This window comes from Lolium perenne, chromosome 7, assembly GCF_019359855.2.
Source record: "Lolium perenne isolate Kyuss_39 chromosome 7, Kyuss_2.0, whole genome shotgun sequence".
NCBI classification, from domain to species: Eukaryota; Viridiplantae; Streptophyta; class Magnoliopsida; order Poales; family Poaceae; genus Lolium; species Lolium perenne.
This window is the reverse complement of record NC_067250.2, coordinates 319,756,963-319,783,544: the sequence shown is the minus strand read 5'-3', so window position 1 is coordinate 319,783,544 and position 26,582 is coordinate 319,756,963. Positions and strand designations below refer to the sequence as shown.

The following is a 26,582-nucleotide window of genomic DNA, read 5'->3' as shown; positions in this document are numbered from 1 at the left end:
AGTTTGCCCGTGTATCTGTAAATATAGTAGGATACGTGTCGGTTAGATAGAATTTGGCTCGTGCACGGTTGGGATTATTCCCACGTTAGAAAGTCTACGGACTATAAATATGTATCTAGGGTTATTGAGAAAGACAACAATCACGTTCATCACAAACCAATCTAGGCGCATCGCCAACCCCTTGTTCCGAGGGTTTCTTCCGGGTAAGCATCATGCTGCCTAGATCGCATCTTGCGATCTAGGCAGTATACGTTTATTCGTTGTTCATGCGTTGCTCGTGCTGAAGCCTTGTTGATGGCGAGCAACGTAGTTATCATAGATGTGTTAGGGTTAGCATTGTTTCATCGTGTCACATGCTTTTGTCCATGCAACCCTTAGACGTCTAGCCGCCCTTACACCTATTAGGTGTAAGGGCGGCACCTCGCTTGATCATTATTTAGTAGATCCGATCCGTTATGATTGCTCCTTGTTCTTCAAGGATTAGTTTAATATCTGCATAGTTAGGCCTTGCAAACGGGTTGAAGGATCCAGTAGCACGTAGGGTGTAGTTTGCTAGCCCTAGATAAGATGTTCCGGGGATCAACTTCATGTTGGTTTTTAGGCCTTGTCTAGGGTTGGTCTATTATCACCGTGCGTGGCTGTCAGGCTCAATCACGCGTAGGATGTTCCGATTATGTGATGAAAACCCTAAATCGTCGTAGGTCGTTTTAGCTTTATATTGATCAAGCAGGACCACCATGTGATCGTAGACCTCATACGAATCATGGGTGGATCGGCTCCTTGAGCCGATTCACAGGACAACCTGAGAGCCGATCGAGGCTCGTATTTAATGTTTACGTGTATGCCATGCAGAAAACTAAGCGAAGCAAATCAAACACCTTCCTGACAAGGTATAGGTCAGGTGGCACGCCCTTGCACCAGCATCGGACGTGCGTGCCGAGGCTTTGCGGGCTATCGCTCGAGGGACCAGGGCCAGCCGCAGTTCTGGGAGCCTCCCGGCTCTACTGTGTTGTCCGTCGTTGCTCGCCGGTGGGTTTCTGACCGCAACAGGTAGATGCACGTACGAATCGCCTCACATCCATACAAGCCAAATCCATGTATTTACGTTCCATCCTTCAACGAAGAACAGCAAAATAGAGACCAGATCTGTGTATTTGTGATGCGTAGACAAAAAGAACAGGGGGGTGGCGCACAGCGACGAAGAAACGTACACAGCATTACGGCGACGAAGGCTCAAAGCTTCGCCATGGAGGAACCCACCTCCTCTGCCACCACGCACGCCCATCCTTCCACAACAAAACATAGTAGGAACAGAAGCACAGGGAAGAGAACGACCGGATTCCTCCCAGCACACCGCGGCGGAACCAGGCCCTCCGCCCAGTGCGAGAGGTAGTCTACCACCACCTCAACTCCTCATCTCTTCCCCAAATTTCTCTCCGCTGAGGCCGCGACAGAGAAAGAGAATGGGGAAAGTGAAGGTAAACTACAGACAAGAGAGCATGGACCCCTAAATTCAAAATGGGGGAACTAAAAAAATAAACCGAAACAAGAAAACCGGATAGATAAACCGGAAATTAGCTCGAGCGCCGGGACGATCGAACTTGCGTCAATATTCGCGGGAGAGATGGAAAAAAGAACGGACAGCGCGAATTGTGTTTTCAGCTAGCTGAAGAATAGAAACGGTGTTCAAAAAAAGTTGAAATAATTACCTCGAGTACATCTCATCTCAATACTTATCTAGAAAAAATTTCGGAAAAAAAATACGGCCACACATGACTCATACAAAAAAGTGAAAATGAAGTTTTGTTATACTGTGAATAATATACGTATAATCATTATACTATGAATAGTACAGTTTGTTATTTTTGTGTAGGATACATACTTTCATATTTTAGGTTGAAACTTGACATGCACATACCTACATATGTACTCAACACACATGATTTATGCCCATTTTTTTGAATCAATTTTAGTATTTTTCGATTTTATTACTAAAATCGGGTGCTGGCGCACACAGGAGCCAAAAATTAGCATCCCTACTGTTGCTCCCTATAAAAACAAAACTATTAGTACTATGCGATGTCGTTTAAGTCAGACCAAGATTTGAAGACCATGCATGCATGGTTTCAAGTTTTAACTCCAGCATTTGACATTTCAAAGAAAATAAATCCACGCATTTCATCATTTCATTATTGTTGGTGTTGTTGGTGCTGTTGATTTAGTACAAAATTATATTAAATACGTGACAACTAATATGGAACATAGATATATTTTTAGAGAAACTTCGAAAGGGCTCATGCTTACTGCTAGCAACTCGCTTGCTAGATGTTGCATGCATGCTTGTAGAAATGGAAAAACAAAATATGTCAAGACTTCGATATCTACTTTTCATATGTGGCAATTTCATGTGTGGCTATATAAAATTCAGATGCTATTGGAGCTAGCTTGTTACGAGTGGTAAAAGTGATAAGATTAGTTATCACATATATTTTGAATCTCCGCAAATCCACTCTTTTGTAGACGATGTGGGGGTGTGCGAAAGTGTTGGTGGGGTGCGTCTATGACAGGTCGAAAGGATATGAACGCCGGAGGAAATGAGACACTAGGGAGGAGGTGCAATGGAAGAAGGAAGTGATGATGGAGGAGGAAGGGAGTAAGTTTTTTTTGGGGAGGGGTGATATATTAGTATCGAGTTGATACCAAGTACACCTGGCATTGTTAATAAGAGACTGGTCGAGAAATTGATGACGTGCATCGCTAAATTATAAAAAACAGAAAAAAATAACATGGCCCAACCTAGCGATCAATGGTGGTAATACCAAAATAGCAACAATAACCACCATCATTCACAATGCTATGATTGCGTGAAAAGCTCTACAAAAGCAATATCTACAAGGATAGAACAATGCACGAGCCATTTAGTCACACAATCCAACCATTGAGGCCATATCATGGGTTCCTACCTTGGAGAGAGAGAAAGAGATTTTGAAAAATCTCCTAACAATGTCTTCAACAAGAGAACACCAAAAAGACGACAATGTGATCAGACTTACAAAACCTTTTGATCACAAGGAACATCACATGAAAATTTCAATCACATTTTTATTTCAAATGTATTATAATAGTCTTACAATTTTGACAGAAAACCAAATCTTGATTAACAATTTCAGAAAGGTTTAGCACAATATGAGAAGACAAAGGTGGTGCAGGGGAGGGGACATCCTATTCAACTCACTGAATCGGCCTTGGATGCCATCCTAGGTATGTTGTCTGTTGTTTTCATTGCTTGTTCTCTTTGCACTAAACCACCTCTCCTCCGATGTGGACACGCCGAATAAATGACAATGCATCCATGACCCTACGAATGTTTTTTCCTCGACTTCACAATTTATAATAATTTTTTTTACCCATTACTCTCTAAACATGTGGCTTAGTTTTAACAACAAAACAATGCAACTAGATGTAAATATTCAATATTGTAATTTATACAATATTAACATCTTGTAGAGAATACAAGCTCTACAAAGTTGAAACTTTATGTTTGCAAGTAAAAAAAGAGTTAGTAGTTTCCTCTTTGAGACACAAGTTCTTCAAAACCTATATGATTAAGTCAAACTATTTAGGCCGTGGACATGTAAAAATAGTTGCATGTCCTCTTGGATTAATTTATGATATTCATATGATTACTAGCTATGCGTGTGTGTGTGTGTGTGTTCATGACTAGTATGGTAGCCTCAAATATCTTAATAGAGTGATCTAATAAATAAGTTCTAATTAATATCCTCACAAAATTTTCTAGAGTGCATGATTGTGCAATCAATACTCTCAATGACCAAGAATTAGAGATCAAAGAGGCCAATTCAGCCTAAGAAGGCCCGAGATGCATTTCTCTTTTTGCAAGGACTCGGCAAATTTATGAAAAGGATCTCGACATCACTTAATTTTTGGGAAAAGACCCAAAGAATATGAATTTTGTGTAGAAGTCTCTAAATCTTGGGGCTTTCACACATATTAACCTTAATTTAGGAATTTTGCCTAGAAGCCAGCAAAGCTTGCACAATTTCATAAGGAGCCCCCAGGAATCCTAAAATTTTATGTAGAAGCCCCTTAAGCTCACGGTTTTCACGCATAATCCCACCAATTTCACATATTTTTTGGGTAGAAGCAGAATAACTCCGTAGATTTCATATAGATGCCCTATGTGAAATACAACTAAACCTAAGGTAAGATCTCATTTGGCTACGCACTAGTCCAGAACTTCAAGCATTTGCGACTTCTTTCCAAGTGGACTTTGCCCTTCTGTGTTGATGTCAACTTTGTTTTGTATGTTCTCGCTCGATCCGGCTTGCTCCATGGGCTTCTGGACATAATTCGACCCAAGGGCCTGTTTGTTTGGGCTGCGGCTGAACGACAAGTGGCTGGAGCTGGTAGGGTCTGAGAAGCGGCTGGAGCTGATCAGCTGGTGAAATATAAAATGGTGTTTGGCAACCTGCTTTTAGGACGGCTGGTAGACAAGTAACGGATGCCGAAAGTCTGAAATACCCATGTATGCTAAATATGATATTTAAATATTGGTCTTGTAGGATTTAGCTTATTATGTTAAACATTAAGCTTAGATAATATGTTTAACATCCATTTTTCAGTGAAATTTGTTTCTTTTCTTTTGCTGGTAAGTGATTTTATAATAAAATTAAATTAAAATTCGACAAACACATAAGTACATGCGCATGCATATTAATCAATGAATGATGGACTCAACGCATAAGAGGTTTAATTTAGAATTTTGTGGTGTCCAATATATATTTAGAAGTCTCAAGTTAGTAATATACATGACAACAAAATTTACTCCCTTTTCCATCTAGGTAAATTTACAAGAAGCGTAACAACAAGTATTGGACGGAGATTGGTCGAGTGTAGTGTCCCGGCAGGGACTGAAGGCACCCAGCTATGAATATCCATTAATCTACAAACTAATCTTCACGTTCTGCCTAAATTACAGCTCGGACGCGTCAGCAGTATGGTTTGGGGAACCGAAGAAGCAAGATCTCAGCCGCATCAATAATATGGGGAGGCGGCACAGAGGATAGCGGGGGAAAGCGAACGTTGCCGGCACCGTCGCGAAAGTCGTGGTCGACTTCTTGGCCGGCCGCCGGCGGCAGCACTCCTAGCTCCGCGTCGACGTCGTGATTTGTTGGAGGAGATCTGACAGAGGAAGGGGATGAGCGGCGTGAGGGAGGGCGGGGCGACGAGCTGGAGGAAATCTGGCTGGTGGAGGCGCGGCCGGACGGACGGCGGCGTGGAACTCTGGCCGCCGTATTCAGGAGCTGATGGGGAATAGGGATATAGGGAGTGGCCTGGTTTGGTCTCGTGGATTGGTTATGCGATGGCAGTTTTGCGTAAATAAGTTGAACTTTAGGGGCAGCACATTATACCGATTCGGTTATTTTGCGGGAAGCGCCGAGAAGCTGCGCCAAGTTCCTCCCAACGTGCTTGTGGGCTTATAGTAGAAATCTGAGAAGTGCTTGTAGAAGCCCATGGGTAGAAGTTAGGTGTTTGGCTGAGCTTGTACTTTTAGGGACCTAGAAGCACCACAAGCTCAAGCCTAAGCCCAAACAAACAGGCACTTAACTTTTCTTGACGCAACTTATAGATTCTTACCTTCTGGCGCCATGCCATAAATGAGTGCTAACACCCGACTTCACAAACTCGCATAGAGGCCAATGAAGTTGACTGATTTCACGCCGAATATCCCGGCCACCGTAAATTGCACGTGAAATTTTCTGTGTTGATTAATCTATTGTATTCGGAGAAGAAGTATGTTGTCGGAATCGTGATTTTGAATCGGATTCGGAACCTCTACGGTGGGATCGCAAATCATAGGATCAGAACTTTTGGAATCATAAAATCTTATATTCTACATAGCAGAATCGTTGAATCGTTTCAATCAATTTGGGTGGTAAAGTCGTAGAATCCGTATAGTAGAATCATGATTCTGAAAACTATAGTCTCGAAAGGTGTGTACATTTATTGTCTACTTACCAAGTCAAGTTTTATTATTTTATTTCTGTTCAAAATTCCCTTCCATTATGTGAAATCTTTTATTCGGGGTTCAAAGACAAAGTTGCATATTAACAAGTAAACAACATTATGAAAGAGGCATGCTATCTTTTCCTAATCATAGACAGGGGGCACCCTATGACTTCTCTTGCACTAACTTGATGATTTCGATTGCATGTACTTTTCATCTATTTAAATATCTACCAAAATAATTATCAGATTGTAAGGTTAAAAAACAATTATAATATTCTTGTATAATGTTCTCTTCTACATGGTCAGATAAAATACAAAGCTTATACGTGGGTTTGCTTTAGATTCACTAATGGAGCTTCAAATCTTCTCACTTCTGTGTTACATCTGATGTACTTCCTTCGATCCATAATAAGTGTCACGGTTTTAGTTTGGCAACACTTATTATGGATCAGGGGGACATATAGCTTGCAAGGGACCAACAAACTACCGTGAGATTCTGAAGCATGGGACTTCGGGTCCGTGGTGACACTGTTGAGCACTCTCAGTGTGTGGTGGATTTAGATCATATGCATGATGGTTGATTATTTTTCAGAAGATGAGTAACATAATCTTTGGTTTTATGTTTTTTGGTGTATATGTTGATCTCTTATGGCTTGATATGTGTGAGTATTGTTATGGTGTAGAGTTAGAAATATTACAAGCGCAATCATTGCCTAATCAAAGATCTTAGGTTTTGACCCCGAAGATAGTCACCGATCTCAAAACAATGTCTTAAACAAGGTCATTGCTAGGCACAACTAATTAAGGCTAGACCTTGGATTTTCACCCTGAAAAGTAAGACACTGAACTTCACCTGTGTTGTCGGCCCCACTTACATACTGCTGCTGCGAAAACCAGAACACCAAGCAAGTCCCTCAACAGTGCGGAGACTTGAACCTTCACTACCCGTCCTCCAATCCGATCTTCATGATATTCTCAGCTTCTAAGTTCACCATGGACCAAAATGTCACCTGATGACAACAAACAGCGGAGCTTCGCGCCGTTTCCTCCAAAACCAAATGGTCGAAATAAAAGTATGGGTCACTTTACTTTACTTTAACCTTTGTTCCATGATATGGTGGTCTTAGCCAATGAGAATCCACTATTACACTATAAATGCGGCTCGGGAACTCGAAAGACAAAATGTAAGCATAGGAGAGGAGGAGGTTATTTTTTTCATCCTCTTAGTTTACTTGGATATCATATAATCTTTGTAAACTTCTCTAGCATCTTAACACACGCTACTAGCATGCCAACATCATGTTTGCTTCAAGCAACGACCACGAACTTGAAAACCAGTTAGCTATTACACTGGAAATTACGGACAAGAGAACCTCTTGTTCAAAGTTGCGATTGAAGTGTACTATATTTTATTTTGATGTGTTTAGTTTCTTGTTGTCAAGTTTGACAATTACTTCTGTATTTATGGTATGTAATTGCTTTGGGCCATGTTTTGAGTTGGACATAGGCTTCATATAATCATATTATACGATCTGATATTCCTTTAATCACTTTTTAAATGGTGAAATGTGCATGTTGTTCTTGACTTCTTGTGCATTTTTTCAGATTTTATGGTAATTCTAAATCAGGAATCATGATTTTCTATAGGAAATAATAGTTGGGAAGTTGAATAGAACGATCCTGAGAATGCTTAAGCATACATCACATTTTTTTGTTGTTGCTTGAGTAAACATAAGAGCAAATTTCTGATTTAATTAGAATCTCAAGTATAGGCTATAGACTTTAGGCTTTAGTTTATCTTTTGGTTCGCAGATTTCTTCTTTGTAAGTTTTGTTTGTGTTCTGGATAACTATAGCTTGTAAAGGTTTTTATAATATAAATTCAAATTGCAGTGGGATTTTCCCACTATTTTACCCTAAAAAAAACAAGAGCAAATTTAGCGCATTAAGTTTTCTTATACACGGAATGTCAAATTTTAATAACTATCAATGCGTATAAATCATACTATTTGAGCCTATATTAATTGGAGTATTTGTTAATGACTCGTATGGTTGTAGGAAGTCCATCTGTTTGAGTCCATTTACATCTTGGTCAATGTAGTCCATCGCTTTTACTTAACACAATCATATGTGCGTCATCTATACAAATATAATTCTAGTATATTTTATATAAAGTAAACACGTGCAATGTGAGACTACAAAAGAAATTCTTCTATCCCACTTAAGTGAAATATATAGCTTTTCACGTAAGATCAATCTACTTACTACAAAAGGATTATTCCACATATATTTACAAGGTTCAACCTCCTTCAATTACTTAAATTTATGACACACATTAAAAAGTGAGAGAATAGCCAAAATACTACTAGTGAAAACCAAAAGTGCCAAAATACCATTAGTGAAAATCAAAGTGCCAAAATAACACTCATGTTGAGTTTTTTCATGCCAAAATCAAAGTTAGTCTGCTATATTAAGTGCTAATCGCATAGCAGAGTTTAATGCACATGATTTCAGCCTCGCGCTCCCAAACGTCCGGGTCATAGGTTACTTCTTTTGTTACCAATACCGACAAGCGGGATTTGAATTGCAAGGGTTTTGGAGTACCAAGGTCAATTCACTCTAGGTTTGCTGACATATGGAGTCACTGTCATGTGTTCATAACTCAAACTTACTCTTACCGACTTAAGGTGAGTGAATCTCAATCGCGGATGACAACATGCATAAAACTTTGATTTGAATATTGTCTTGCTTCGCCAAATAGGCCAGATAGAAAGAACTTATCTAAGTAAATAGAGTGAATTCCACTTTTTACCCTCTAGTTATGCATTTGTGACACTAATTACCCCGCCGAGTGAAAATTCATGTAGATTACCAATTTTGAAAGATTTGGACCCTTGTTTTCTGATGTGTATCCATTGGAAAAGGTGTTAGGTGATGATCAGGGTCCAAAAAGATCAAGATGATAGCGAAGAATGGACAATATGGACTAAAGAAGTATGGGCATAATCATCCATGAGGCCCTCTGATATTTACATATTTTGTCGCTCCACATCAACGTATGATGCCTATCCTATCGAACAATTACAAGAAAGATGTTAAATTATGGCGAAACCATGTTTAAAGTCTCCAAAACGGGATATTTTGGTAGAAGCTCCACTAAATGGGGTAATATGTGTCACAATTGCAAAACTATAGGGTAATAAGTGAAATTCACTCAAGTAAATAATACTACTTTTCGCAAAAAAAAAAGTAAATAATACAACTATGTTCTTCAAAGCAAAGCAATACCACCATGAATCTTGTAGAGAATTTCAATCCTACATGATAGATCAGAGTTAGCTCAGCGTATGCGTGATGTTTCGCATCGTAAGTACCATGGCATGCTCGAATTCTTGTCTTTCTTCCTCGCCGTCCCAAGACGAGGGTGGCGGTGCCAAGGTGAGAGGCGAGAGGAGGCTGGGGCGATAACCCCCGTAAAAATTCCATCGACAGTTGGATGGCGTAGGCGGGAGCTGGTGTCGGCAATCACATTGCGGACAGTCAGCCGCAGGAGATGGCTGCGGTGTGCGTCCTCTCGTGCCGTGCTTAAACACTGCATGGGTATCCCTATAGCACAGTGTCATCTCGCGGCCGTCAAACCAGGCGCTCCTCGGCTGTTTGAAGTAGTAGGTATCACCGACGTAGAAGCTGTAGCACAGGTCCCAACAGAGCTTGCCGTCGTGATTGTCAAGCTGCTCGTCCGACGGCGGTGTAGACAGGACCCAGAATTGAAGCTTCCGGATCTCTGTCTCATCGCCCGTGAGGATTTCGACAGCGAGGCCCAACCGCCCTCTCATCTCGAAGGTATTTACTAGAGGATCCCAGGCCCAGTGGTACTGGTCGGCCCTGAAAGGTAGTGGGAAGGTGCGGTGCGCCTCGGTCGTCACGTCGACCTCCAGCAACCCATCAGGGTTTCGGCGCTGTGCCACGTGTGCTTGGCCGGTGGTCACCAAGTAAAGCTTGCCTTGAACGAACACGGGCGATGAGGTGCGCAGCAGGGGACACTGGGTATGGTACGAGCGCTGGCGCCACCCACCGCCTGCTCCGCCTAAGGTGTAGACGCTCTGGCTGACGTTGTGCATGCCGATGTAAGAGAAGGAGAATCGGAACAGCTTGTGCTCCCTGGTGGAGGGGCTGAACCCTAAGGCGAAGTGATGGTTGCAGCTGCTGCCCGGGATCCCCACGGGCGGAGGCGCCTTGGGAAGCATTGCCGTCTGACCTGTGACAGGGTTGCAGACGAAGGCCGGTGCATCGGCCTGGTCGACGGCGAAGCAGAGGAGGCCGTTGCAGACGTTGGAGAGGTTGTATTTGCTTGGGATTTTGACGCGGTAGGGCATGGGCCTTGACGAGGAGACGCTAAAGAAGCTGGCCTCGTCGGGCCTCCCATGCTCGCAGGTCTTGGTGACGAGCAAGGCCTCCGACGCCGCGGACAGGTGGTTCGTCTCGGCCATGGCGTGGAGGCAGCGGAAAGAGGGGTCGGCGACAATGTTGCGCCATAACCTGGAGACGCAGCAGCAGCGGGCGACGTCCCTGGTCGGCAGCTTGAGAAGGATCTCGCTGACCGTATCTGCCGATTCTAGCGGCGGAGCACATCTCCTCCTCATCGCTAGTTCTAAAACAAAAGATAGACTGATCGTGTGCAGATTGTTCCAGGCACGTCGTATGTCTGTCGTGGAGAAAACGACATGGGACACGGCACAAGCTTTTGTGCGTTGTGGATGGATACAACTTTTAGTAGTACGAGTAGATGCCAACAAGACAGCGTCCCGATTGCACACGAACGGCTTAGCAGAAGATAGCGTCCCGATTTGGACGAAGAAACAAATACCACTTCGGTTCCCAAACTCATATAGTTAGAATTGTAATTCTTTTTTGCGGGAAACGCTAGAATTGTAATTAGACACCAACTCCTTCCTATAGTGTATCACGTATACGTGTCGTATACGTTTGTATTTGTATGATCATGTCAATATAAAGTGGAGACCGGTGCAGGGCCAAAACCCTAAACTCTCTTTTCAATCTTGGTATCAGAGCCGCAGCAGCCGCGAGTCCCCTCTGCCGCCGCTGCAAGATCCGATCGTCGCCGCCGCCGCGAGTTCTCTCCGCCGCCGCCACGATGACGTCCTCCCTCCAGCTCTCCACTACCGTCGGGTTCATGGCATCGTCGTCGTCCGTCTCTGCTCCCGCGGGGATCGCCCCCACGACCGCTGTTCGGCTGGAGGCCAGGAACTTCAACCTCTGGAAGGGCATCCTCCTTCCCAATCTCGCTGGTGCCGGTCTTCATCGCCACCTTGACGCAACCATCGCGGCACCAACGAAGACCATCACCACGGGGGAGGGTGACAAGGCCACTACGGTGGTTAACCCCGAGTACGAGCGCTGGTGGATCCAGGACCATCGCGTCATCGGGCTTCTTCTCGGCTCCATGGAGCCCGACATCGCCAACCAACTCATTGGTCGCGCGACCGCTGCCTCGGTCTGAAAAAGCGTCCATGACCTGTACGGCGTGCAGAGTCGCGCCAATGTGCGCCACATCCGTCACCAACTAGTGTCGACGCGCAAGGAAGACCTCTCCGCCGCCACTTACATGCAGAAGATGAAGGCATTAGCCGATGCCATGGCTGCAGCCAGTGTTCCCATCACCGATGACGAGCTCGTCGATTACATCGTCATCGGGCTCGGTTCTGCCTACAACGCCGTCACCGCACCGCTCACCCTCGGCAACAGCACCGAGGCGATATCCTATGCGACCTTCTACTCGAACGTGCTCTCCTTCGAGTCCCTCCAAGCGCAGCAGGCACATGCCGAAGGCTGGACCTCTTCGGTCAATGCGGCCATGCGCCCTAACCCTGCCTTTCAAGGCGGTGGATCCTCCACCCGTCCCTACAACAATGATGGCCAGCAGGGGCAGCCCCGCGGCTGCGGCGGAAACGGCGGCTACGGTGGTCGCAATGATGGTGGCGGCTACGGCCGCAACGATGGTGGCAGCTTCGGTGGTCGCAATGACGGCAGCACTGGTGGAGGCAATGGTGGCGGCTGGAACGATGGCCGCAACAACAACAACCGCAATGGCGGTGGGAACGGTCAGCAGCGCCGCTGGCGGCCACGCTGCCAGATCTGTGGCAATTGGGGGCATGTCACCAACGACAGCCGCAACCGCTTCGACACCACCTATCAACCTCCGCAACAGCGCGGAGGCAATGCTGCCACGACAAACAACAACAACAACCCCTGGATCATGGATTCTGGGGCTACGGACCACCTGACCAGCGAGCTCGCCCGCCTTCAAGCTGACGAGCGCTACAGTGGCAAATATCAGGTGCAAGTGGCCAATGATGCAGGTTTGTCAATTTCGCATATTGGTCATTCACTTTTAGCTGGTTGATCTATTCATCTTAAGAACATCCTTCATGTACCTGATGCTCGTCTCAGTCTCCTTTCCGTTTATCGTATTGTCTGTGACAACCATGTGTTTGTCGAGTTTCACCGTGACTTTTTCTGTGTAAAGGACAAAACCAGGAGGAAGGTTCTGCTTCTCGGTAGGAGTCATGGAGGCCTGTATCCCGTCCCTTTCGGGAGAGCTTCGTCATCATCTCGAGTGTCGGCTGGTGCTATCTCTTCACGGTGGCATCAACGTCTTGGCCATCCATCAAATAATGTAGTTAAAAACATTGTTAGGTCCAATGAGCTTTCTAGTTCCCCGTCAGATAATTCTTCTTTAGTGTGTGATGCTTGTCAACGTGCTAAAAGTCATCAATTACCATACTCGTTATCCTCTCGTGTTTCTACTGTACCTGTTGAACTGATTCACTCTGATGTTTGGGGGCCAGCCAGCATCTCCTTGGGGGGGGGGGGGGGGGTACAAGTACTATGTTAGCTTTGTTGATGACTATTCTCGTTTTTGTTGGATCTATCTCCTTAAACACAAATCTGATGTAGAACAAGTATTCTATTCATTTCAAACTCATATTGAGCGTCTTCTCAACGCCAAGATCAAGGCATTTCAGTCCAACTGGGGTGGTGAGTACCACCGTCTACATCGATATTTTGAGAGCACCGGCATAGTTCATCGTGTCTCATGTCCCCATACTTCACAGCAGAACGGGATAGCTGAGCGTAAACATCGACATCTGGTCGAGACTGGTTTTACACTTCTTGCACACTCGCAATTGCCCTTGCGTTTTTGGGATGAGGCCTTTCTTACGGCATGTTATCTCATTAACCGTATGCCTACCCCCGTCATCAATAAGGAGACACCTTTATTCCAACTCATGAACATTCAGCCTAACTAGTCATTTCTTCGCATTTTTGGGTGCGCTTGTTGGCCTAGTCTCCGCAAATATAACTCTCACAAGTTAGAATTCCGGTCTAAGATGTGTGTGTTTCTGGGTATAGTCCTATGCATAAAGGCTACAAGTGTTTAGATCGATCCACGGGGCGAATTTATATTTCTCCTGATGTTGTCTTTGATGAGTCTGTGTTTCCATTCGCTACCCCCGGTGCATCGGTGGATGTTACTTCTCTTGAGCATGCTATTCGCTTTCCCTCCGATGAACCAGTTACTAGTGAACCTGTGCGAAATTACGACCTCTCGTATCATCTACTGATCCATCTGTGCAAGGTGTTGGTGTTTCCCCGCAGGTGATCGGTGCTCTCCCGGATCAGGCGATGATCGACGTGGTTCCGATCGACGTGCATGGAGATGCCATGCACGCGCCGTCCCCTAGCGCCAGCTCGTCTCCCTCTGCAACGGCCCATGGTCCGCAGGCGCCTCCTGCGTCTGGTCAGCCCGCGTCGCCTCCCGCCGCACCGTCGGCCGCGACGTCTTTGGCTGACCCGTCCGATGCTGCTGCGTCGCAACATGCGATGATGACCAGGCATCGCGATCAGACTCGACGGGAGAAGATGTATACTGATGGTACGGTCCGATATGATCCTCGTCGACGTGCCTTCTTTGCTGCCCCATCTTCGCATCGAGAGGCGCTTCTCAAGCCGGCATGGCATTCAGCTATGGCCGATGAGTTTTCTGTGTTGAGGAAGACAAGCACGTGGATTTTGGTTCCGCGGCCACTTGGCGTTAATATCATTGGTAGCAAGTGGATTTTCAAGACAAAGCATCGTCTAGATGGGTCTATTGACAAGCATAAGGCGAGGTTAGTCGCTCGTGGTTTTACTCAGCAGCACGGGATTGATTATGGAGACACGTTTAGTCCGGTTGTGAAGCCGGCCATAGTCCATCTCGTCCTGTCTCTCGCAGTTTTCTCGTGGGTGGACGCTTCGATAGATTGATGTCAGCAATGCCTTTTTGCATGGGTTCTTGGCTGAAACGGTATATGTGGTGACCCTGCATACCACTGCATGTTGTAGTATGCCAGTCGTTGATATAACATTCACGAAGTACCATTCCGCAAATATTACATCCCTCAGAGTAGTACAACAGAACATAGCAGGTCCATAACTCATTCATTTAATATTACAAGCATAATACACATATCGTCTCGGAGCTCCTCTTGGGTCCTAAGAGGGATACTCCTGGGTTCGAGACGAACCCACCTTAACTTACAATATAGAAGTTTCACTAGGTTATACATTTATTACCGCGAGCAGCTAAGTACTAAGAGTTCGCACTGCTCGGTTACTAGTACTACTCGGTGATTCTAGATTTGATCTCCTCCGGAAGCCTCTCCGGTTCCGTAGACTATAAGGTAGTCTACACCTTCAATACCTCCAGAGAGGTCTGGTTCTTCATAGCCGATGATCTCGGCTCCTTCAGAGTTGTCGTAGTCCTCCTCCAGACGGTTCAGACAATCTAAGCAAGGGATTTAAGAGTGGGATGAGTACTAGCGTACTCAATAAGTTCATTATAGATAAGAGGTGTTTAATGCACTAGCTACGATATTAGGCCAGAAAGCCTAATACCAATGCAGGTTTTGATAAACATTTCTTCAAGAGGTTGCTTTTATTTCAAAGAGCTATGTCCGTCAGCCTTCACCGGTTTACTAGAACTTCATGGAGCTCCTTTCCGGCCGCGTTCGCAGTTCCATATCCCGGAACAGGGAGTGATAGGTCACAGTTCTTTACACTCTACAGAGGTGTGTTGCTTTACCCATAAGAGATCTTAACCTTGGTGCCAACCGGGCAGCTTTCCCGTCCACACTTCCTATGGTGTGAGGCCCGGTATAAGGTCTAGCCAATCATATGTTCCTCCGCTACTGATACGTCCAAAACGTATCTACTTTCCCGAACACTTTTGCTATTGTTTTGCCTCTAATTTGTGTATTTTGGATGCAACTAACACGGACTAACGCTGTTTTCAGCAGAACTGCTCTGGTGTCTCGTTTTTGTGCAGAAATCCAACTTTCGGGAAAATCCTCGGAATTTATGCAGAAGGCCCTATTTTCCCAGAATAATGACGGAGCCAGAAGGACAATTGAGGTGGAGGCCCGAGGGCCCCACACCATAGGGCGGCGCGGCCCGGGGGGGGCCGTGCGGCCCTGTGGTGTGGCGCCCTCGGCCGGCCTCCGACGCCCTCCTTCGGACTACTTATCGGCCTCGACCTAAAAACGCCTGGAGAGAAGTCGAAGTCGCCAGAAACCCTCCAGAACGCCGCCACATCGCGAAACTCCGTCGCGGGAGCCAGAAGTCTCCGTTCTGGCACTCCGCCGGGACGGGGAATTGGAGGAGATCATCACCGCCATCACCGCCAACGCCTCTACATCAACCAGCCATGTTTCCCCCATCCATGTGTGAGTAATTCCCCCGCTGTAGGCCGAAGGGGATGGTAGGGATTGGATGAGATTGGTCATGTAATAGCATAAGATTGTTAGGGCATAGTGCCTAGTGTCTGTAATTGGTACTTTGATGATATTGTTGCAACTTGTTATGCTTAATGCTTGTCACTAGGGCCCGAGTGCCATGATCTCAGATCTGAACATGTTATTGCTTCATCAAGATATTCATTGTTTATGGTCTTACCTATAAGTTGTATACACATGTCGCTGTCCGGAACCGATGGCCCCGAAGTGACAGAAATCGGGACAACCGGAGGGAATGGTAGCGATGTGAGGATCACATGTGTTCACGGAGTGTTAATGCTTTGCTCCGGTACTCTATTAAAAGGAGTACCTTAATATCCAGTAGTTTCCCTTGAGGCCCGGCTGCCACCGGCTGGTAGGACAAAAGATGTTGTGCAAGTTTCTCATTGCGAGCACGCACGACTATATATGGAACACATGCCTATTGATTGCTTTGTACTTGGACACCGTTTTATTATTATCTGCAAATGCACTGCTATGATTGTTACATGAGTTTCTCTCATCCATGCAACGCCCGTTCATCCGTCCCCGTGCCTACAGTATTTTAATCCTGCTGTTTACTAAAATCACTACTGCTGTCTCTGTTACTCTGCTGCTGTTATTTCACTACTACTACTGCTATAAAACTGTTACTACTGATAAACTCTTGCGAGCAAGTCTGTTTCCAGGTGCAGCTGAATTGACAACTCCGCTGTTAAGGCTTCCAAGTGTTCTTTGTCTCCCCTTGTGTCGAATCAATAAATTGGGTTTTACTTCCCTCGAAGACTGTTGCGATCCCCTATACTTGTGGGTCATCAAGACTATTTTCTGGCGCGTTTGCCGGGGAGCATAGCTTTATTTGGAAGTTCACTTGGATTAATATTGTTCGCTGCAAATTCTCCATTATGGGTAAACCTCGCGATACTAAGATCGCCATATTACCATCCACTACAAGAAAAGGTACAATTCTGAATACCTCTGCTGCTCTTGATTCACCATCTGTGATTGATAAACTTGTTTCACCGCCGCATGCTTCACATGCGGGTACTTCTGCTGAATCTGAAAACTCTCATAATATTGATAATATTTCTGCTGTGCTTGATGATAGTGGTTCGTTGGGATCTTTTCTAGATGCTACGATTGCTAGGTCTAGACAAATTGAAAATACTGAAACTCCTAATGCTACTACACCTGTTAGTTCACCTGAACTTGATTATTTTAGTGATGATCCTGATGAAGATTATGTGGAGCTTAATGATGATTTTATTGAAAAATGCAATGCTACTACTGATGCAAGAAAAATTAATAAGTTGCTTGCAGAACATGCTGTTAGATATAAACTGTCTCTTGATCCTAAATTTGCCACATCTCCTATAAACATTAAGGATAAAGATTATGATTTTTCTCTTGATCTATCTCATATAGCTATTGTTGAGAAAACACCCTTTTGTGGTACTGAAAAAGAAAGTGCTGTTGAACACATGACTGAGTTATCTACTCTAAGTAGCTTGTTTTCTGATGATGTCAAGATGCGTACTTACTTCGTTGCTAAAATATTTCCATTCTCATTAAAGGATGACGCTAAAACTTGGTATAATAATTTGCCACCGAATTCTATTAGAAGTCCGAAAGAATTGCTTGATGTTTTCTTCCGCAAATACTTTCCTGCTAGTGCTCAACATATTGCTTTGCAGAGAATTTATAATTTTGACCAGGGAGATGAAGAGAAATTACCTGAGGCTTGGGCGAGATTTTGCTCTCTTATTAGAGCTCGGCCTGAGCATGATCTGGAAAAGCATGATTTACTTGATATATTTTATAGCGGACTAACCATTGAGTCTAGGGCATACCTGGATAGTTGTGCTGGTTGTGTTTTCAGGAAAAGAACTCCGGATGACGCTGAAGAATTATTGGCTAAAATAAGCCGGAATCATGATGATTGGACTACGCCTGAACCAACTCCAACGCCAATATTGAAGAAGAGGGGTTTAATTAAATTGAATGATGAAGATATGAGGGAAGCCAAGAAGTCTCTCAAGGAGAAAGGTATTAAATCTGAAGATGTGAAGAATCTACCTCCTATAGAAGATATATGTGAGATAATTCCCCCTTCATCCATGATTGAGGTAAACTCCCTTCAACGCTTTACTAGGGAAGATATTCCGTATTCAAAACCTCCTGCACAATGCTTAGATGAGTTTGATAATTATATTGTTAAGCAAGAAAATTTTAATATAAGAGTAGAGGATCATTTAATGGAAAATTCTCGAGCTATTAGTGAATTGCATGATATTGTGGAGAGAACCTCCAATGATGTTAAGATGCTTGTTAAACATTTCCATATGATTCAAACTCAAATTGATCAACTCACTAAAGTGCAAAATGACTTGTTAGGGAATAATTCTAAAGAGAAACATGCTTATGAAGTAACAACTAGAGGTGGTGTCTCTACCCAGGATCCTCTATATCCTGAAGGGCATCCCAAAAGAATTGAACAAGATTCTCAACGCATTGAACCTAGTGCTCATTCTAGGAAGAAAAAGAAGAAGAAGCATAAAAATGTTGTAGAATCCTCTGAACCTGTTAATGATCCTAATAGTATTTCTATTTCTGATGCTGAAACTGAAAGTGGTAATGAACATGATAATGATAAAGATAATGATAAGAATGATACTCCTGATAAAGGAGAGATTGAAGAAGAACCTGAAAAGCATGCTAAAAATAAAAAGTACACTAAAGAAGATTTTATTGCTGAGAAACATGGTAATGAAAGAGAACCTTGGGTGCAAAAGCAAATGCCTTTTCCTGCTAAGAAACTAAAATCAAAGGAAGAAGAACACTATAATAAATTTTGCGATTGGATGAAACCTTTATTCTTGCAAATCCCTTTGACTGATGCTATTAAATTGCCTCCTTATTCAAAGTATATGAAAGATATTGTTACTAACAAAAGGAAAATCCCCAATGAGGAAATTTCCACTATGCTTGCTAATTACTCTTTCAATGGCAAAATTCCAAAGAAGTTGGGCGACCCAGGTATACCTACTATTCCTTGTTCTATTAAGAATAATTATGTTAAAACTGCTCTATGTGACTTGGGAGCCGGTGTTAGTGTTATGCCTTTTTCTCTTTATAAGAGACTTTACTTAGATAAGTTGATACCTACTGATATATCTTTGCAAATGGCTGATAAATCTACTGCTATTCCTGTTGGTATATGTGAGAATGTTCCTGTTGAAGTTACTACTAACTGCTTGATATTAACTGATTTTGTTGTGTTGGAAATGCCTGAAGATGATAATATGTCTATTATTCTTGGGAGACCTTTTCTTAACACCGCAGGGGCTGTTATTGATTGCAATAAAGGGAAGGTTACTTTCAATGTTGATGATAAGGAGCATACCGTTTATTTCCCCAAGAAGATTGATAAAGTATGTGGAGTTAATACTATTTTTAATGTGAGAACTATCAAGGTTGGAACTATTGATTGCCCTATATATGAGCCTAAGGAAGAATATCAAACTCTCGTGATTGGATCCATATCAATACAATTCAAGGTAACATGATTGATTTGAGGTTTATTTCTTCTTATGTTATGTAAAATTTATTTGGTGGCAAGACCTGATCAACCTTGTTAACAAATACTTTTTATATGCATAGAGGAGGTAAACAACATCTCTTTCTTCCTCCACTTGCTCTAGTTGCTGTAGCATTTTTAATTTGCAAAGTTCCTTAGTTAATTGAAGATTTCAAAAAATTTCCTGGCCAGTAATAATAAACTAAATACCCAGAAATGTGCGTTTTTCAAAGTTTTCAAAAATTCACAAAAATTATACCGTTGGTCCTATTTTTCGACGAGGCACCTGGGAGCACCAGAGGATGACCTGTGGGGCACCAGAGGGCGCCAAACCACAGGCCGGTGCGGCCAAGGAGGTGGCCGCGCCACCATGTGGTGTGGGCCCCTCCTTGCCCCACTTTGTCATCTCTTTCTCCCAGAACATTCTCTCTCCCGAAAAAACTCGTACCAAGTTCCTCTCACTCGCGTTTTTGCTCCAGAGCTCCAGATTTTTCGATCTCTTTGCTCAGCCCAGATTTCTGTCTGAAATTTGGCACATTTGCTCTCCGGTATGTGACTCCTCCGCCTATCCAAGTAGAATTTTGTTTGGTTGAGTATATCTTGAATATTTTGCTGCTGTAGGTAACATGTTTAGTGAGCTTGCATGCTTGTCCTAAGTGGTAGAAACTAGTTTTGATGCATGATTAGTACTCTAGCAAGCTCCTATGGTAGTTCCCCCTTGATTATATGTCACCAAATCAAATTTTTATATTGTTTGTTGAAATTTCAGAAAATGGAGTGGAATAGATATCACTTGAACCAGCAAGAATTGGAAGTCCAACAAGTTATGATAGTCAATCGTGAAGAGGGAGTATACCCCTCTTACTACCCGTGCGCGGATTTCATGAGAAGCGCGGGGATATTTGAAGATGTTCAAACTCTAATTTCTCGTGCAGGGCTGAGTGACTTTGTTGAAGGAGAGCCAAGACAATATGTAAAATTAACTATGTCTTTTGTGCAGGACTTCAAGTTCAATTGGTCGCGATCTAACCCCACGGTCCAGTATAAAATTTACAATAAAGCTGTCAACTTGCCATTTAGTGTTTTTTGTGCAGCAATTAGAGTACCGCAATGGGGGTCATGCGAGAAGATAAGGGGATCGCCGCAAGAACTCTCGGATCTCTACAAGATGATTTGCGATGGAAGGAGTTTCTCAGGTAATAGTGGTAAAATCACTAGTATTCAGCTCCCGGCTATCCGCTACTTTGCCTATTTTATTACCAAATGTGTTCTTGCTAAAAGGATTGGTGGTAAACTTTCTATCCCGGATTTGGCTTTTCTAGCTGCGGCACTGCAAAATAGTAGGACTTATAATTTGGGGGCATTGATAGCTTATAGACTTGCTACTAACCGTGAGAAAGGTGGAATTTGTGGAGGTCTCATCGCCTCTCGTTTACTAGCTCTTCATAATGTAGAACCTCATCATTTTGATATTCCATTTCCCATAGAAAAACTTGACATAGCCTCTATGATTAAACATGAATTTGTTTCTGATTCCTCCAACTTGGGTAACCTGTATTACAAGATGATATTTTATAAGAAAGTCTGGAGAATAACTAAGAAAACTGAGAAATTAGTAAGATTGCCTGCGCCTGTTCTGTCTAACCTTGATTCCAGGGGAGATTGGTCGGTCACAGAAGGTGCACTGGATGCACACATAGAGACAGGAGGCCATCATACAAGAGACGACATAGAGGTCGAGGAGCACCTCGACTCATCATCCGATGCAGCAAGTTCCTCGCATCAACATGGTGGATATGCGGAGCCTCCACGCTTTTCTTCTGCACAGGAACTTTACTATGACTACTCCATGGACTACCCACCGGCAAGGAATAACGACCCTCGTTGGGGTTGAACTCCACTTAGGCCAAAAGCCTAAGCTTGGGGGGAGGTATACCGGCATCACTCATTCCTTGCATATTATGGTTGCTGGATACTTGTACATACTTGTTTAGTCTCTTTGAGTGGTTTTCTAATGAGAGGAAGATGATATTTGGGGAAGTGCTGCCTGAAAACAGATTCTGGGCTGTTACCGTAAAAATTCTTAAAAATAGCCAGAAGCGTTATTTTGAGCTGCCAATTTTTGTGCAGGTTCCCCAGGTTGTTATCTAACTTTCATTAGTTGAACACTTTTCGATCTGAGCAACGTAAGATTTTTGTAAAAATCGATTTCTGTACTGCTGTCAGGTTTTGGCAGATTTCTGCCATCTCACTTTTCTGTGTTTCTTTTAGTTTGCTATTTCTTGTTTCTGTTTTGTTTCCTTTCCAAAACACAAAAAGACCAAAAATATTTCTGTTGTTTCTCTTCACCATTTGTTTGCTTTGGTTTCTTGCATTTGTTGCACTTTATTTGCTATTGCTAGTTTGCTACAAGAAAACCCAAAAAGATTTTGCTTTGTTTGTTTGTTTCCTCTTGTTCTTATTTGCAATTCGAAAACACCAAAAATATTTGCTGTTCTTCTTTGGTTTGTAAAGATCTTTATGAGTTCAATGGTCTTCGGTGGCTGGAGCGTGGTTTTCATTTCATATTATCCAAGCTACACAAGTGAAAAGGCAATAATGACGATCTACGACAATCTGATTGTGGTGAGAGGCTGGTATGAACTCTATTTGTTTTCATTTTTGTACATATACTCATCCATGTGAGCATGCTTAGTTGGTTCATGTGAGGTATATGTTATTTGAGAAAGTCTAGTAGTTTATGATCTCTCATGTTTAGCTCCAATCTATTAATATGAGTAGCATGTCATGGATGTCTGCTTGCATTGTTTTATTCATAAGTAAGTATGGCATTGTGGTATCCTCCTCTGAATGATTCATTTATATCGACTTGGCACATGCTCACGCATGCATATGACTGAACAAAAAGTCAATTAAGCCTCGATGATCTATATTGCTTCAGAGTTCTTGTATCACTTTTATGCCTCCGTTAATTTATTTTGCCGCAAGCATGATTATGACAGTTACTGCTCTCTTGATTTGTCGCTCCCTAGTCTATTGCTAGCCTTCACTTGTACTGAGCGGGAACGCTGCTCGTGCTTCCAACCACATGAAAACCAAGTTATTCCAGAGTGTCCACCATAAATACCTATGCATGGCATTTCAAACCATTCCAAGTAAATTCTCATGCGCTACCTTTAAAACCTTCAAAATGCTTCTCAATTTGTGTTTATGTTTCATAGCTCATGAGGAAGTATGTGGTGTTTAGCTTTCAACCTTGTCATTTACTTTTGACGGACTCTCATATGGACTAGTGGCACATCCGCTTATCCAATAACTTTGCAAAAAGAGCTGGCAATGGGATTCCCAGTCCCAAATTAATTAACTTAAATAGACACTCCTCCATGGTTTGTGATTGTTGGACGGCACCCGAGGATTCGGTTAGCCATGGCTTGTGTAAGCAAAGGTTGGGGGGAGTGTCATCATCATAATAAAAATAAAATATAAAAAAGGGCACTCCTTCATGGTATGAGATTGTTGGCAGGCACCCGAGGATTCGGTTAGCCATGGTTTGTGTAAGAAAGGTTGGAAGGAGTGCCACATAAATATGCAATAATTCATGGGAGCCGCTCTTGAAAGTCCGGTTGGCGAGGTAGTTGGTGAACCCATTACCATTCGTTGACAACAACAAACACCTCTCAAAATAATTTTACTCCTGATTTATAAAAATGAAAAGCTCTAGCGCATGTTAATCCCTGCTTCCCTCTGCGAAGGGTCAATCTTTTACTTTTATGTTGTGTCTCCATTATTTCTTTGAGCACTATCTTGAGAGCACAACTGTCATTCTTAGTATAATATGCTTGTCTCAAAATATGATTGATTGTGGTATAACTTTGAGGCATTTATCTTTTGACAATCACTACTTCTAGTCTTTCTATGAACTCCAGAGGTGCCCGGGCATTTATGTTTTGCCAAACAAATACAGGCAAGCGAGATACCACTTTATCGTACTCTCTTATGAACATTGCAATCCTGCTTTTATACATGATTCATGATGCTTATTATTAATTGTTGGTACCTCTCCATGATTGACATAGCTGTTAGATGATCTTATTTGCATGTATCTCATTATGAATTGCTTAAGTATTAGCCATAGCATGAGAATATATACATCATATGAGCAAATGTGTTCGTGAAAGTTCTTTTATCGCTCAGTTGTTAACTGAATTGCTTGAGGACAAGCAATAAGCTAAGCTTGGGGGGAGTTGATACGTCCAAAACGTATCTACTTTCCCGAACACTTTTGCTATTGTTTTGCCTCTAATTTGTGTATTTTGGATGCAACTAACACGGACTAACGCTGTTTTTTCAGAACTGCTCAGTGTCTCGTTTTTGTGCAGAAATCCAACTTTCGGGAAAATCCTCGGAATTTATGCAGAAGGCCCTATTTTCCCAGAATAATGACGGAGCCAGAAGGACAATTGAGGTGGAGGCCCGAGGGCCCCACACCATAGGGCGGCGCGGCCCAGGGGGGGCCCGCGCGGCCCTGTGGTGTGGCCCCCTCGGCCGGCCTCCGACGCCCTCCTTCGGACTACTTATCGGCCTCGACCTAAAAACGCCTGGAGAGAAGTCGAAGTCGCCAGAAACCCTCCAGAACGCCGCCACATCACGAAACTCCGTCGCGGGAGCCAGAAGTCTCCGTTCTGGCACTCCGCCGGGATGGGGAATTGGAGGAGATCATCACCGCCATCACCGCCAACGCCTCTACATCAACCAGCCATGTTTCCCCCATCCATGTGTGAGTAATTCCCCCGCTGTAGGCCGAAGGGGATGGTAGGGATTGGATGAGATTGGTCATGTAATAGCATAAGATTGTTAGGGCATAGTGCCTAGTGTCCGTAATTGGTACTTTGATGATATTGTTGCAACTTGTTATGCTTAATGCTTGTCACTAGGGCCCGAGTGCCATGATCTCAGATCTGAACATGTTATTGCTTCATCAAGATATTCATTGTTTATGGTCTTACCTATAAGTTGTATACACATGTCGCTGTCCGGAACCGATGGCCCCGAAGTGACAGAAATCGGGACAACCGGAGGGAATGGTAGCGATGTGAGGATCACATGTGTTCACGGAGTGTTAATGCTTTGCTCCGGTACTCTATTAAAAGGAGTACCTTAATATCCAGTAGTTTCCCTTGAGGCCCGGCTGCCACCGGCTGGTAGGACAAAAGATGTTGTGCAAGTTTCTCATTGCGAGCACGCACGACTATATATGGAACACATGCCTATTGATTGCTTTGTACTTGGACACCGTTTTATTATTATCTGCAAATGCCCTGCTATGATTGTTACATGAGTTTCTCTCATCCATGCAACGCCCGTTCATCCGTCCCCGTGCCTACAGTATTTTAATCCTGCTGTTTACTAAAATCACTACTGCTGTCTCTGTTACTCTGCTGCTGTTATTTCACTACTGCTACTGCTATAAAACTGTTACTACTGATAAACTCTTGCGAGCAAGTCTGTTTCCAGGTGCAGCTGAATTGACAACTCCGTTGTTAACTCTTCCAAGTGTTCTTTGTCTCCCCTTGTGTCGAATCAATAAATTGGGTTTTACTTCCCTCGAAGACTGTTGCGATCCCCTATACTTGTGGGTCATCAGCTACCTCGAACACCCACCCTTTGTTGCATGCCCCGACCCTGGGTCCTCGCCGGTCCCATTATTCCCATATATTTCAGGGTGGACCCCGACCACGACGACAGTCTGGGATCGAACCAAACTCCTTCGCCGGTAGCTGCAACCCATCCTAGACCGCAATACCGTGGGGAATTAAGGCTTCCCCAGCCAACCGCTTGTTCTTCGGGCGACAAGTGTCTACGGACAATGCCGTGGGGACTTAAGGCTTCCCCAGCCAACCGCTCGCCCCCGACAGATACAAGTGTCTATGGTAAAGCGCATCTGTTGATGAACGAGAGGTGGGAACACTTTTGACTACTCCGTCCCACTCCGGATCTTATGGTTAACACGGTTATTACGGCACAAGAATCACTGGCGACATTTGTTGTTTAATCCTAGATGGATATAAACCCTTGCAATGGAACCTCCACCATATCAACACAATCCATGGTTCCATTGCCCACCACATAGTCATATTCATAGTTATGAAAATAGTGGTTTTGGTTTTTATGCAATAGTGATAAACATAGTACTTTGCAAGTAATTTGATAGAAATACTCAAATGACATGAGCAAGTGATGAACTTGCCTGAACACTGCAAAGTTTTGCAGTTGGATGGTGTGGACTGACCCTTGTCCTCTGTTGCTGAAAAATAGCATCATTGTCCGATAAGGGCAATGGTTAAAGAAGCAATTATGCATGATTCAGCTTTTAGGGTTGTTCCCCCCCTTCTGGCGTTTTATTATTTTATGTGGAAGGTTAATACTAAGAACAATTTAGGGATACTCTGTTTAGGGTAAAATACCACCTTGAAATGTTGTCAAGGTGTTTTGAATGTCACACAATATTTATGGACTTATTTTTAATATTAAAAATATAAAGTGTGGTTTAAATGATTAATTTAATCATTAAATTTGGGCTTAATCATATTTGTCTTTAAAATTCTATTTCATATTTTATTATGATAGAGAATTTTATGCTGAGTGGTTTCCATATTTTTAATTATTTTTTTAGAGCTATTAATAATTTTCTATGAATTTTCAAAGTTTCTGGTCTAATTGGAATTTGTGAAATACCAAATTTGCCCCTAGGCCCACCTGTCAGGGTGGCCCAGTGGGTTTGGTTAGACCAGCTCGGGTCCAACCGACCCGAGCGGTCGCTCGCTTCCCCCTTCTCCTCCGTGTCGCCTCGAACCCTAATCCTACGCTCTCTGGCGACGTTCTGTCGCCGCCACCGTCGCCGATTTGTTCCGGCGGACTCCGACCGTCCCCGGCGATGAGATCGGTCACAGATTGACCGCCTCTCGATGGCGCATCCATTGATCCGCGTCGATCTGGGGTTCGTCCTCACCACCGCTCGGCCCCAACTCGCCTGCAACACCTGGCCGCAAGGATCCATGGCGATGCGCCGCCCGCCGGCGCCCCTGATGTTGCGGTGTCGCCGCGCCCGGCCGTGGTGGTGCTGGGCGCTGCGGCGCTGCCATG

The 26,582-nt window shown here is 43.7% G+C and overlaps 1 protein-coding gene across 1 annotated transcript; it reads right to left on the bottom strand.

The window, feature by feature from the left end:
* Positions 1–9,364: 9,364 nt before the first annotated feature.
* On the bottom strand, positions 9,365–10,672 carry LOC139834049 (putative F-box protein At1g70380). Its single transcript, XM_071824430.1, has one exon. It carries the CDS (start codon positions 10,670–10,672, stop codon positions 9,365–9,367), a length of 1,308 nt encoding a protein of 435 aa, XP_071680531.1.
* Positions 10,673–26,582: the final 15,910 nt, after the last annotated feature.

Coding starts and splice junctions, on each gene's coding strand:
- LOC139834049 (XM_071824430.1), bottom strand. CDS start 10,672: ATGAGGAGGAGATGTGCTCCGCCGCTAGAATCGGCAGATACGGTCAGC.